General features: G+C 56.3%; 2 protein-coding genes across 3 annotated transcripts in view; both read right to left on the minus strand.

Annotated features, from left to right (window-relative positions):
• Positions 1–9063, minus strand: part of lin9 (lin-9 DREAM MuvB core complex component) — a 184220-nt gene extending 175157 nt beyond the window's left edge. For both annotated transcript variants that reach the window (XM_069887828.1, XM_069887826.1), the window contains exon 1: positions 9032–9063. In XM_069887828.1, coding sequence (XP_069743929.1) covers positions 9032–9056 — 25 coding nt within the window. In that variant the 5' untranslated portion in view covers positions 9057–9063. The remainder of the gene's footprint in view (positions 1–9031) is intronic.
• A 35-nt stretch (positions 9064–9098) lies between these two features.
• LOC138737383 (proline-rich protein 36-like) overlaps positions 9099–13523 on the minus strand; it is a 13909-nt gene continuing 9484 nt past the window's right edge. Inside the window, exons 16-25 of the mRNA XM_069888130.1 lie at positions 13451–13520; positions 13173–13302; positions 12157–12394; positions 11833–11967; positions 11599–11727; positions 11331–11464; positions 10509–10639; positions 10306–10427; positions 9366–9498; positions 9099–9256 (exon numbers count right to left, since the gene is read on the minus strand). Coding sequence (XP_069744231.1) covers positions 9099–9256; positions 9366–9498; positions 10306–10427; positions 10509–10639; positions 11331–11464; positions 11599–11727; positions 11833–11967; positions 12157–12394; positions 13173–13302; positions 13451–13520 — 1380 coding nt within the window. The remainder of the gene's footprint in view (positions 9257–9365; positions 9499–10305; positions 10428–10508; positions 10640–11330; positions 11465–11598; positions 11728–11832; positions 11968–12156; positions 12395–13172; positions 13303–13450; positions 13521–13523) is intronic.

The raw sequence follows: 13523 nt of genomic DNA on the forward strand, positions 1-13523 counted from the left end.
CATAACCAAATCAAAAGGAAAAGGCTGTTAAATTTACTGAAGAAAGGAAAAATTGATATAGCATTCATGCAGGAAACACATCTAACGGAAGAGGAACACAAGAAATTAAGGAGAGACTGGGTAGGGCACGGAACGGCAGCATCGTGTAATTCAAAAGCCAGAGGAGTAGCTATATTAATCAATAAAAATGTACCAATCAAAATAGAGGAGGAAATAATAGATCCAGCAGGGAGATATGTAATGATAAAGTGTCAGATATATTCAGAATTTTGGAATTTGCTCAATGTATATGCACCTAATGAAGAAGATCAAAAATTTATGCAAGATATCTTTTTGAAGATTGCAGATACGCAGGGGAATATACTGATAGGAGGGGACTTTAACCTTAATTTGGACTCAAAGATGGATAAAACTGGAAAAAAGACTAGCAGAAAGAATAAAGTAACCAAATTTATGGTTAAATTGATACAGGAAATGCAACTTTTGGATATATGGAGGAGACAACACCCAAAGGAGAAGGAATACTCATATTATTCGGGTAGACATAAAACATATTCAAGGATAGACCTGTTCCTGTTGTCAGCCCACATCCAAGGGAGAGTTAGGAAAACAGAATATAAAGCTAGAATGTTATTGGATCACTCACCCCTGTTATTGGCAATAGAGCTGGAGGACATCCCACCGAGAATGTATAGATGGAGATTAAACTCCAAGCTACTTAAAAGACAGGATTTTAGAGAATTCATTGAGCGCCAAATTAAAATGTACTTTGAAATAAATACGGAATCAGTGAAAGATAAGTTTATACTATGGGATGCAATGAAAGCGTTCATCAGAGGGCAGATATGTAACTAAGATGAAGAAAGACTACAATCGGGAAATAGAACAGCTGGAAAGGGAAATAGCAAGTACAGAAAAAGAATTAGCAATAAGGGAAGATACAACAAAAAGAAGAGAATTGGCGGAGAAAAAATAAAATATGAAACACTACAAACATACAAGGTGGAGAAGAACATAATGAAGTATTATGAGCTAGGAGAAAAAAGTGCACAAAATACTAGCTTGGCACATTAAGACAGAACAAACTAAAAGAACGGTTTTGGCATCAAGGAAAAAGGACAAACAAATTACATATAACCCAACGGAGATCAATGAAAACTTCAAGGAATTCTATGAACAACTATATCGAACTGAGAACGAAGGGAAAGAAGACAAAATAGATGAATTTCTAGCTAAAATTGAACTACCGAAATTGCAAGAAGAGAAGCAAAATAAATTAATAAAACCATTTGAAATAGAGGAAATACAAGATATATTTTAAAAAACTACCGAACAATAAAATGCCGGGAGAGGATGGACTCCCAATAGAATTCTATAAAACATTTAAAGACTTATTAATTCCTCCTGTCCTGGAAGTAATGAACCAGATTGAAGAAACACAAAACATGCCAGATTCATGCAAAACAGCAATAATTACAGTAATACCAAAGGCAGGGAAAGATCCACTAACACCACCATCGTATAGACCAATATCTCTACTCAACACAGATTATAAGATAATAGCTAAACTATTAGCAAACAGATTGGCCGACTGTGTACCAAAAATAGTAAAATTAGATCAAACTGGATTTATTAAGAAAAGATGAACAACAGACAATATCTGTAAGTTCATTAACTTAATCCATGCAGTACAAGGAAACAAAACGCCAACAGTGGCGGTTGCCTTAGACGCAGAGAAAACCTTTAACAGAGTAGAATGGAATTATTTATTCAAAGCACTACAGAGGTTCAACCTACCAGAGAAATATATTAATTAGATTAATGCATTATATAAGGAACCATTGACGAAGGTTACAGTAAATGGATATATATCGAACCAATTTAAATTAAGCAGATCAACTAGGCAGGGATGTCCACTATCTCCCTCATTGTTCGCGTTAGCTATAGAACCACTGGCAGAACTGAGAAGAACAGAAAATAAAATGAGGGATAAAAATAAAAGAGAAGGAATATAAAATTAGTCTATTTGCAGATGACATCATAGTATACTTAACAGAACCAGAAATATCAATAAAAGAATTACATAAGAAATTGAAGGAATATGGAGAAGTATCGGGGTACAAGATCAACGCAAGTAAAAGTGAAGCAATGCCAATGAATAATGCGGATTTCACAAAGTTTAAGAAAGAATCACCATTTAGATGGCAAACACAAGCAATTCAATACCTAGGTATACAACTAGATAAGCCATCTATACAAACTAAATTATCAGCCATTAATGAAGAAATTACAAGACGACTTAGAGCATTGGAAAGACTTACCACAAACATGGATAAGAAGGGTAAATTGTATTAAAATGAATATCTTCCCAAGGATACAATACCTATTTCAATCGTTAACAATTCACCTAACAGAGAAATTCTTCAAGGAGCTAAAGAAAATAATAAGGAAATTCTTATGGAAAGGGGGGAAACCGAGGTTAGCGGTAGATAAATTAACAGAATGGTACAAACAAGGGGGCTTACAGCTACCAAACTTTAAGAATTATTAGAGAGCAGCACAATTAAGATATCTATCAGATTTTTATCAAACAAAGGAAAAACCAGATTGGACCAGATTAGAACTAGATAAAATAGGGGAGAAGATACCTGAACATATACTTTATAAGTGGGATGAAAAGCTGGTGCAATATAGAAGTTCACCAGTACTGCACCATCTGCTCAACATTTGGAAGAAGATTCACGTAGAAAGGAATAAAACAAATTATCAACTACCAAAACGAATATTGATGCAAAATCAACTAATCCCTTTCACAATAGATAACCTTACCTTTAGAGGATGGGAGAGAAAAGGGATCAAAAGAATAGAAAATTGTTTTTCGGGAAATAAATTATTATCTTTTGAACAAATGAAGGACAAATATGGTATAACTCATGGTACAATGTTTGCATACCACCAACTGAAAACCTACTTGAAAGACAAATTGGGAAGCAGGCTGAGGTTACCAGAAGGAAGCAGTTTTGAATATGTGATTACAGACACAATGATAATTAAAAGATTTATTACAAACACGTACATCAAACTGCAAGAGAAAGAGAATGAGGAAACAAGCTGTAAACCCAAACAAAAATGGGAATAAGATCTAAAGATAAAGATTAAGAATGAAACATGGGAAAAGCTATGCTCCAGAACTATGAGAAATACAATAAACACGAGGTTACGCATGATACAATATAATTGGTTACACAGGCTATACACCACGCCCCAAAAGTTAAATAAATGGGACCCAACAGTATCAGACAGATGTTTTCGCTGTAAGAAGGAAACAGGAACAACAGTACATGCAATTTGGGCATGTGAGAAAGTGGAAAAGTTTTGGGAAGATCTAAAATAAAATCATAAAAAGCAACATACCAAAAAATCCAGAGATCTTTCTTCTAAGTAATATAAGAAGTAAAGAACTTGGACTCAATTTGGATGGAGCACAAAAAAGATTTATTATGATAGCCTTAGCTGTAGCGAAAAAATGTATTATGTCAACCTGGAAATTAGAAGATAGCCTGAGAATACAGCAATGGTACATCGAAATGAATAAATGTATTCCATTGGAAAAAATAACATATAATTTAAGAAATAACATCACAGTATTCGAACAAATTTGGGAACCGTACATGGAACAGAACAGAGAAGTCCTACCGCGGACCTCCACCGCCTAAAATGACAGAAGGAGAAGAAGACAAAATGAACTGACTGACCCAGTATGTAAAAGTAGAAGACACAACTTTCTTGTTTATTTTCATTGTGTGACAACATTGTTTAATGTATCATATATGTTGAACGTTGAGTGAGTGGAGATGGGGGGGGGTGAAGGAGGGAGGGGAGGGAGGGAGAAAAAGGGGAGAAAATGACACTGTGTATATTCAAGAGGGAAATGTTTGTGTGTATTTTGTCAGTATGATTCATAGTGTGAAAAATAAAAAAAAATTAAAAAAAGAGAGAAATTTGCTGCTCGTTGGACACACACAAATGATTTCCTCCAATTAGTCACTTCAGTCTCTTGCCGAAGAAACTTGCCCCATCATGGGTTTTCCAAATTATATCTTTCTTTTTCCAGGTCACCACAGAGTTCCTCTTGATTCCTTATTTCAGGAGAAATACTCTAGCCAGTTGTTTCCTGTTGTAAGGACTACAAGGATTTTGAACAGGCTGAACTCAGAACTCAAAACCCATCTGCAATGAAACCCTCACAATCTATCTCTTTTAACTATTCTAACATATCCCGGAACAATACTACTTAAGTCCCTGAAAGCACAGCCCTCAAGACAATGTTCCTCTCTATGAAAACCCTGCACCTTCTTGCTTGTTGATCATTTCTAGAATAGCCTTTTAGAATAGCCTTCTAAAATAGGTTTTTGTTCAAGATTCATTGCCCTCATGGTGAATCTTTTTAACATTAAAAGCAGATTCACTTGAGCTTTCCAACACTTTTCAGTTAACTTGTTGAGTAAGCCCAATGCTGAGAACGCAAGTAGTAACTACATTAAGTTATTCACTATTACATCGTCTTAGCAAGCATCTGCCTATAATCAAACTTAGCAAAACCTGTTAATTGGAAATGCTCAGTTTTTCAACAATACTGATATAATTCGCAGAAAAATCATTTGCAGAATGTTGGGACCAGAAGTAACCGAGAAACCAGATGATCACACTGCAGGCGGAAAGGACTGGAGAGAACAGAGCAACAAAAAAAAAAAGTCAGAGCAACTGAATGGAGTGACACCAAAGACCATTCAGTCCATCACACCTGTGTCAGCTCAAATAACTTCTCAGTTGTTTTCATTCTCCTTCACCTCACAAACCTAAAAAAGATTTTGTTCTTTGCAGGAATCTGCCCAATTTCACTTGAAGTAGGTTTCCACTAAGGGTTAAATGTTGAAACATCAAGGCATCTAGTTGCTTGCAATCTGTGATTACATTTCAAGGCTGTGAAGGCAATTCAAACACAGCGACTTCAATTTACTTGTTAGAGTTACAAGTGTTTGTGATGCACACTTCCAAATGGGTGTAACACAGAAAATTAAGTTCAGTAATAAAGCACAAAAGCCTGCAGACCATGTACCTTGATGAAGGGCTCAAGCCTGAAACATTGGTTATGCATCTTTACCTTTTTAGCGCTAACGTCGAAGTACTCGAGATGGCAGAGGTCGACAGCATCGAGTCCACGCTGCTGAAGATCCAGCTGCGCTGGATGGGTCACGTCTCCAGAATGGAGGACCATCGCCTTCCCAAGATCGTGTTATATGGCGAGCTCTCCACTGGCCACCGTGACAGAGGTGCACCAAAGAAAAGGTACAAGGACTGCCTAAAGAAATCTCTTGGTGCCTGCCACATTGACCACCGCCAGTGGGCTGATAACGCCTCAAACCGTGCATCTTGGCGCCTCACAGTTTGGCGGGCAGCAACCTCCTTTGAAAAAGACCGCAGAGCCCACCTCACTGACAAAAGGCAAAGGAGGAAAAACCCAACACCCAACCCCAACCAACCAATTTTCCCCTGCAACCGCTGCAATCATGTCTGCCTGTCCCGCATCGGACTTGTCAGCCACAAACGAGCCTGCAGCTGACGTGGACTTTTTACCCCCTCCATAAATCTTCGTCCGCGAAGCCAAGCCAAAGAAGAAGATAAAGTACACTGTTTAACCTGCTGCATCTCTCCAGCATTGTGTTTTTAAAATTAAGTCAGTATATTTTTTAAATTGTGGAAAATTTTCCCCAAAAAGTAAAGTCTCATCTAATGCTTTCAAAGTGGAATTCAAATTCCTGGGTGTCAACATCTCTGAAGATGGCAGGAATGACTTATGAGGAAAGATTGCGGAAATTGGGATTATACTCGCTGGAGTTCAGAAGATTGAGAGGGGATCTCATAGAGACCTATAAAATTCTGGCAGGACTGGACAGAATGGATGCAGATGGGATGTTTCCTATGATGGGAAAATCCAGAACCCGGGGCCATGGTTTGAGGATAACAGGCAAACCATTTAGGACCGAGATGAGGAGGAATTTCTTTACCCAGAGGGTGGTGAATCTGTGGAATTCATTGCCACAGAGGGCAGTAGAGGCAGGTTCATTAAATATATTTAAGAGGGAATTAGATCTATTTCTTCAGTATACGGAGAGAAGGCGGGGACGGGGTACTGAACTTTAAGATCAGCCATGATCTCGTTGAATGGCGGAGCAGGCTCGAAGGGTCGAATGACCTACTCCTGGTCCTATCTTCTATGTTTCTATGTTTATCCTGGGACCACGTTGAGGCGATCATGAAGGTGGCTTGCCACCAGCTGTACTTCATGAGGAGTTTGAGGAGATTTGGTAGGTCACCAAAGACTCTTGGAAATTTCTACAGGTGTACCATGGAGAGCATTCTTACTGTTTGGGTAGCTGTCTGGTATGGAGGTGCCAATGCACAGGACAGGAGGGCTACAGAGAGTTGTAAATTCAGCGAATGGGCATCAATCTTCACTCCATTAAGGTCATCTTTAAGAGGCGGTGTCTCAAGGAAGCAGCCTTGATCATCAAGGACCCCCACCACCCAGGCTATGCTCTCTTCCCACTACTACCATCAGGAATAAGGTAAAGGAACCTGAAGGTGAACATTCAACTGTATAAAAACACCTTTTCCCCCTCTACACAGACAATGAACCACAGACATGACCTCACTCCCCCTCCCACCTTTCACATTAATTATTTATTTCTAAACAAAGTATTTAAGGAAATGTCATTTATAGCAATTTTTTGCTGCAAAACATCAATTTTTCATGTTCAAGACAATAAACCCGATTCAGATTACTTTTCTCTCACAAAGAAATCAGCATTTACATAGAAAAAGAACACCAACTTTTAAAAGCAACACCCATTTGTCAACATGATATCTTATTTCCCAACTGCACATGGTGTGTTGCATTATTTTCATTCATTTGTTACTTTAGATGATCTGACAGATCCTCCAACTCTCTAACCAGGGTGACTTTGCCACAATTTTTTTGTTTAAAAAGACCTACACCTTACAGTCTCAGGTGCCACAAAACATCCAATCTCTGATGCTTCCCATATGCAAACAACAACAAAAATCAGGCTGGCGAAAAGCACAGAACCAAAATGACAGCACTGATTGCCAAGATCCAGCCACAAACAAACCACACAGGACATCATTCCAGATGCAAACACACTTGAAACAGTGGAGGAGAAAATACTAGAGGCCATTCCCTCTCCCATCTTCTCCACGGTGCGATTGAACGGGACCCAATACCTGACGTCCCCCCATAACCCCATCTCCATCTCGGAGACTCCCCCTGCCCTACCCCCCCCCCGGCCCCTGCCTGCCCCCTCCGCCCAACCCCCTGCCCCCTCCTATCCTTATCCCCTGCCCCCCACCACCCCCTGCGCCCCCTCACCCTGCTGCCCCCCTCCCCCTGCCCTCCCTCCCCTGCACCACCTCCCCTGCCCCCCACCTCCCCTGCCCCCCACCTCCCCTGCCCCCCACCTCCCCTGCCCCCCACCTCCCCTGCCCCCACCTCCCCTGCCCCCCACCTCCCCTGCCCCCCACCTCCCCTGCCCCCCACCTCCCCTGCCCCCCACCTCCCCTGCCCCCCACCTCCCCTGCCCCCACCTCCCCTGCCCCCCACCTCCCCTGCCCCCCACCTCCCCTGCCCCCCACCTCCCCTGCCCCCACCTCCCCTGCCCCCCACCTCCCCTGCCCCCCACCTCCCCTGCCCCCACCTCCCCTGCCCCCCACCTCCCCTGCCCCCCACCTCCCCTGCCCCCACCTCCCCTGCCCCCCACCTCCCCTGCCCCCCACCTCCCCTGCCCCCCACCTCCCTGCCCCCACCTCCCCTGCCCCCCACCTCCCCTGCCCCCCACCTCCCCTGCCCCCCACCTCCCCTGCCCCCCACCTCCCCTGCCCCCCACCTCCCCTGCCCCCACCTCCCCTGCCCCCCACCTCCCCTGCCCCCCACCTCCCCTGCCCCCCACCTCCCCTGCCCCCCACCTCCCCTGCCCCCACCTCCCCTGCCCCCCACCTCCCCTGCCCCCCACCTCCCCTGCCCCCCACCTCCCCTGCCCCCCACCTCCCTGCCCCCCACCTCCCCTGCCCCCCACCTCCCCTGCCCCCCACCTCCCCTGCCCCCCACCTCCCCTGCCCCCACCTCCCCTGCCCCCCACCTCCCCTGCCCCCCACCTCCCCTGCCCCCCACCTCCCCTGCCCCCCACCTCCCCTGCCCCCCACCTCCCCTGCCCCCCACCTCCCCTGCCCCTCCTCCCCTGCCCCTCCTCCCCTGCCCCTCCTCCCCTGCCCTCCTCCCTGCCCCTCCTCCCTGCCCCTCCTCCCCTGCCCCTCCTCCCCTGCCCCTCCTCCCTGCCCCTCCTCCCCCTGCACCCCCACCTCCCCCTGCCTCCACCCCCTGCCCCCCCTCTGCCCCTGCCCCCTGCCCCCCCCCTGCCCCTGCCCCCCCCTGCCCCTGCCCCCCCTGCCCCTCCCCCCCCTGCCCCTCCCCCCCCCGCCCTCCCCCTCCCCCTCCCCCCCCCTGCCCCTGCCCCCCCCGCCCTCCCCCTCCCCCCCCCCCTGCCCCCTGCCCCCCCGCCCTCCCCTCCCCCCCCCTTCAATACTGAGCCCAGGACAGCCCAAACCCAGCCGGGGACAAGCGGAACGGAGCCGCCACTGTTGCCTGCGCCCCGAGCCGACGCCTTTGGAGGGGGAGATGGTACCTGACACCGGGCCTTCGCCCCCCTCCTCCTCCTCCTCGTCCCCTCATCCTCCCCCTCAAGTACTCGAGCCCCCGGGGAGAGCCGGCGGCGGCGCAACCTGGGCCGCGGGTTCTGCCGTCGCCACCTGCGACACTGGGCCTGGGAAGGGGGGACGCTGACCCCAGTCACCGGTCGGTCACAAGGCTGTCAGTGTGCACCCCGGCCCCCTCCCGGCGGACGCCGCCCTCCCGCGCTCGCTCCCTCCCTCCCTCCCTCCGCACACACGGACTCACTCTCATCCGGCAACTCCTCCGCCATCTTGAATCGGCCGCGCCGCTTTTCAAAGGCCGCCGCGCGGCATTATGGGTCAGGGCGGCAGATCCAAAGGAGCCGGAACCCGGAGTCAGGGAAGCAGGCGGACCGGGAGGAGGGCGGACTGATTGACGGACTGCGGAGCACGGAGCGGGAGGACGGACTGCGGGGCACGGAGCGGGAGGGAGGAGTGGAGGGTGGGCGGACTGCGGGGCACGGAGCGGGAGGACGGACTGCGGGGCACGGAGCGGGAGGACGGACTGCGGGGCACGGAGCGGGAGGACGGACTGCGGGGCACGGAGCGGGAGGACGGACTGCGGGGCACGGAGCGGGAGGACGGACTGCGGGCCACGGAGCGGGAGGACGGACTGCGGGCCACGGAGCGGAGGACGGTCTGCGGGGCACGGAGCGGGAGGACGGACTGCGGGGCACGGAGCGGGAGGACGGACTGCGGGCACGGAGCGGGAGGACGGACTGCGGGGCACGGAGCGGAGGACGGACTGCGGGGCACGGAGCGGGAGGACGGACTGCGGGGCACGGAGCGGGAGGACGGACTGCGGGGCACGGAGCGGGAGGACGGACTGCGGGGCACGGAGCGGGAGGACGGACTGCGGGGCACGGAGCGGGAGGACGGACTGCGGGGCACGGAGCGGGAGGACGGACTGCGGGGCACGGAGCGGGAGGACGGACTGCGGGCACGGAGCGGGAGGACGGACTGCGGGCCACGGAGCGGGAGGACGGACTGCGGGCCACGGAGCGGGAGGACGGACTGCGGGGCACGGAGCGGGAGGACGGACTGCGGGGCACGGAGCGGGAGGGAGGAGTGGAGGGTGGGAGGAGTGGAGGGTGGCGGACTGCGGGGCACGGAGCGGGAGGACGGACTGCGGGGCACGGAGCGGGAGGGAGGAGTGGAGGGTGGGCGGACTGCGGGGCACGGAGCGGGAGGACGGACTGCGGGCACGGAGCGGGAGGACGGACTGCGGGGCACGGAGCGGGAGGACGGACTGCGGGGCACGGAGCGGGAGGACGGACTGCGGGGCACGGAGCGGGAGGACGGACTGCGGGGCACGGAGCGGAGGACGGACTGCGGGGCACGGAGCGGGAGGACGGACTGCGGGGCACGGAGCGGGAGGACGGACTGCGGGGCACGGAGCGGGAGGACGGACTGCGGGGCACGGAGCGGGAGGACGGACTGCGGGCACGGAGCGGGAGACGGACTGCGGGGCACGGAGCGGGAGGACGGACTGCGGGGCACGGAGCGGGAGGACGGACTGCGGGGCACGGAGCGGGAGGACGGACTGCGGGCACGGAGCGGAGGACGGACTGCGGGGCACGGAGCGGGAGGACGGACTGCGGGGCACGGAGCGGGAGGACGGACTGCGGGGCCGGAGCGGGAGGACGGACTGCGGGGCACGGAGCGGGAGGACGGACTGCGGGGCACGGAGCGGGAGGACGGACTGCGGGCCACGGAGCGGGAGGACGGACTGCGGGCCACGGAGCGGGAGGACGGACTGCGGCCACGGAGCGGAGGACGGACTGCGGCCACGGAGCGGGAGGACGGACTGCGGGCCACGGAGCGGGAGGACGGACTGCGGGCCACGGAGCGGGAGGACGGACTGCGGGCCACGGAGCGGGAGGACGGACTGCGGGCACGGAGCGGGAGGACGGACTGCGGGCCACGGAGCGGGAGGACGGACTGCGGGCCACGGAGCGGGAGGACGGACTGCGGGCCACGGAGCGGGAGACGGACTGCGGGCCACGGAGCGGGAGGACGGACTGCGGGCCACGGAGCGGGAGGACGGACTGCGGCCACGGAGCGGGAGGACGGACTGCGGGCCACGGAGCGGGAGGACGGACTGCGGGCCACGGAGCGGGAGGACGGACTGCGGGCCACGGAGCGGGAGGACGGACTGCGGGCCACGGAGCGGGAGGACGGACTGCGGGCCACGGAGCGGGAGGACGGACTGCGGGCCACGGAGCGGGAGGACGGACTGCGGGCCACGGAGCGGGAGGACGGACTGCGGGCCACGGAGCGGGAGGACGGACTGCGGGCCACGGAGCGGGAGGACGGACTGCGGGCCACGGAGCGGGAGGACGGACTGCGGGCCACGGAGCGGGAGGACGGTCTGCGGGCACGGAGCGGGAGGACGGACTGCGGGGCACGGAGCGGGAGGACGGACTGCGGGGCACGGAGCGGGAGGACGGACTGCGGGCACGGAGCGGGAGGACGGACTGGGGCACGGAGCGGGAGGACGGACTGCGGGCACGGAGCGGGAGGACGGACTGCGGGCCACGGAGCGGGAGGACGGACTGCGGGCCACGGAGCGGAGACGGACTGCGGGCCACGGAGCGGAGGACGACTGCGGGCCACGGAGCGGGAGGACGGACTGCGGGCCACGGAGCGGGAGGACGGACTGCGGGCCACGGAGCGGAGGACGGACTGCGGGCCACGGAGCGGGAGGACGGACTGCGGGCCACGGAGCGGGAGGACGGACTGCGGGGCACGGAGCTGGAGGACGGACTGCGGGCACGGAGCGGGAGGACGGACTGCGGGCACGGAGCGGGAGGACGGACTGCGGGCCACGGAGCGGGAGGACGGACTGCGGGCACGGAGCGGGGACGGACTGCGGGGCACGGAGCGGGAGGACGGACTGCGGGCACGGAGCGGGAGGACGGACTGCGGGGCACGGAGCGGGAGGACGGACTGCGGGGCACGGAGCGGGAGGACGGACTGCGGGGCACGGAGCGGGAGGACGGACTGCGGGGCACGGAGCGGGAGGACGGACTGCGGGCACGGAGCGGGAGGACGGACTGCGGGGCACGGAGCGGGAGGACGGACTGCGGGCACGGAGCGGAGGACGGACTGCGGGGCACGGAGCGGGAGGACGGACTGCGGGGCACGGAGCGGGAGGACGGACTGCGGGGCACGGAGCGGGAGGACGGACTGCGGGGCACGGAGCGGGAGGACGGACTGCGGGGCACGGAGCGGAGGACGGACTGCGGGGCACGGAGCGGGAGGACGGACTGCGGGGCACGGAGCGGGAGGACGGACTGCGGGGCACGGAGCGGGAGGACGGACTGCGGGGCACGGAGCGGGAGGACGGACTTGCGGGGCCACGGAGCGGGAGGACGGACTGCGGGGCACGGAGCGGGAGGAGGACTGCGGGCACGGAGCGGAGGACGGACTGCGGGGCACGGAGCGGGAGGACGGACTGCGGGGCACGGAGCGGGAGACGGACTGCGGGGCACGGAGCGGGAGGACGGACTGCGGGGCACGGAGCGGGAGACGGACTGCGGGCACGGAGCGGGAGGACGGACTGCGGGGCACGGAGCGGGAGGACGGACTGCGGGCCACGGAGCGGGAGGACGGACTGCGGGCCACGGAGCGGGAGGACGGACTGCGGGCACGGAGCGGGAGGACGGACTGCGGGGCACGGAGCGGGAGGACGGACTGCGGGCACGGAGCGGGAGGACGGACTGCGGGGCACGGAGCGGGAGGACGGACTGCGGGGCACGGAGCGGGAGGACGGACTGCGGGGCACGGAGCGGGAGGACGGACTGCGGGCACGGAGCGGGAGGACGGACTGCGGGCACGGAGCGGGAGGACGGACTGCGGGCCACGGAGCGGGAGGACGGACTGCGGGCCACGGAGCGGGAGGACGGACTGCGGGCCACGGAGCGGGAGACGGACTGCGGGCCACGGAGCGGGAGGACGGACTGCGGGCCACGGAGCGGGAGGACGGACTGCGGGCCACGGAGCGGGAGGACGGACTGCGGGCCACGGAGCGGGAGGACGGACTGCGGGCCACGGAGCGGGAGGACGGACTGCGGGGCACGGAGCGGGAGGACGGACTGCGGGCCACGGAGCTGGAGGACGGACTGCGGGGCACGGAGCGGGAGGACGGACTGCGGGCCACGGAGCGGGAGGACGGACTGCGGGCCACGGAGCGGAGGACGGACTGCGGGCCACGGAGCGGGAGGACGGACTGCGGGCACGGAGCGGGAGGACGGACTGCGGGCCACGGAGCGGGAGGACGGACTGCGGGCCACGGAGCGGGAGGACGGACTGCGGGCCACGGAGCGGGAGGACGGACTGCGGGGCCACGGAGCGGGAGGACGGACTGCGGGCACCGGAGCGGGAGGACGGACTGCGGGGCACGGAGCGGGAGGACGGACTGCGGGCCACGGAGCGAGGACGGACTGCGGCACGGAGCGGGAGGACGGACTGCGGGGCACGGAGCGGGAGGACGGACTGCGGGGCACGGAGCGGGAGGACGGACTGCGGGGCACGGAGCGGGAGGACGGACTGCGGGGCCACGGAGCGGGAGGACGGACTGCGGGCCACGGAGCGGGAGGACGGACTGCGGGGCCACGGAGCGGGAGGACGGACTGCGGGCCACGGAGCGGGAGGACGGACTGCGGGCCACGGAGCGGGAGGACGGACTGCGGGCCACGGAGCGGGAGGACGGACTA

The sequence above is a fragment of the Narcine bancroftii genome, chromosome 6, assembly GCF_036971445.1.
Source record: "Narcine bancroftii isolate sNarBan1 chromosome 6, sNarBan1.hap1, whole genome shotgun sequence".
NCBI classification, from domain to species: Eukaryota; Metazoa; Chordata; class Chondrichthyes; order Torpediniformes; family Narcinidae; genus Narcine; species Narcine bancroftii.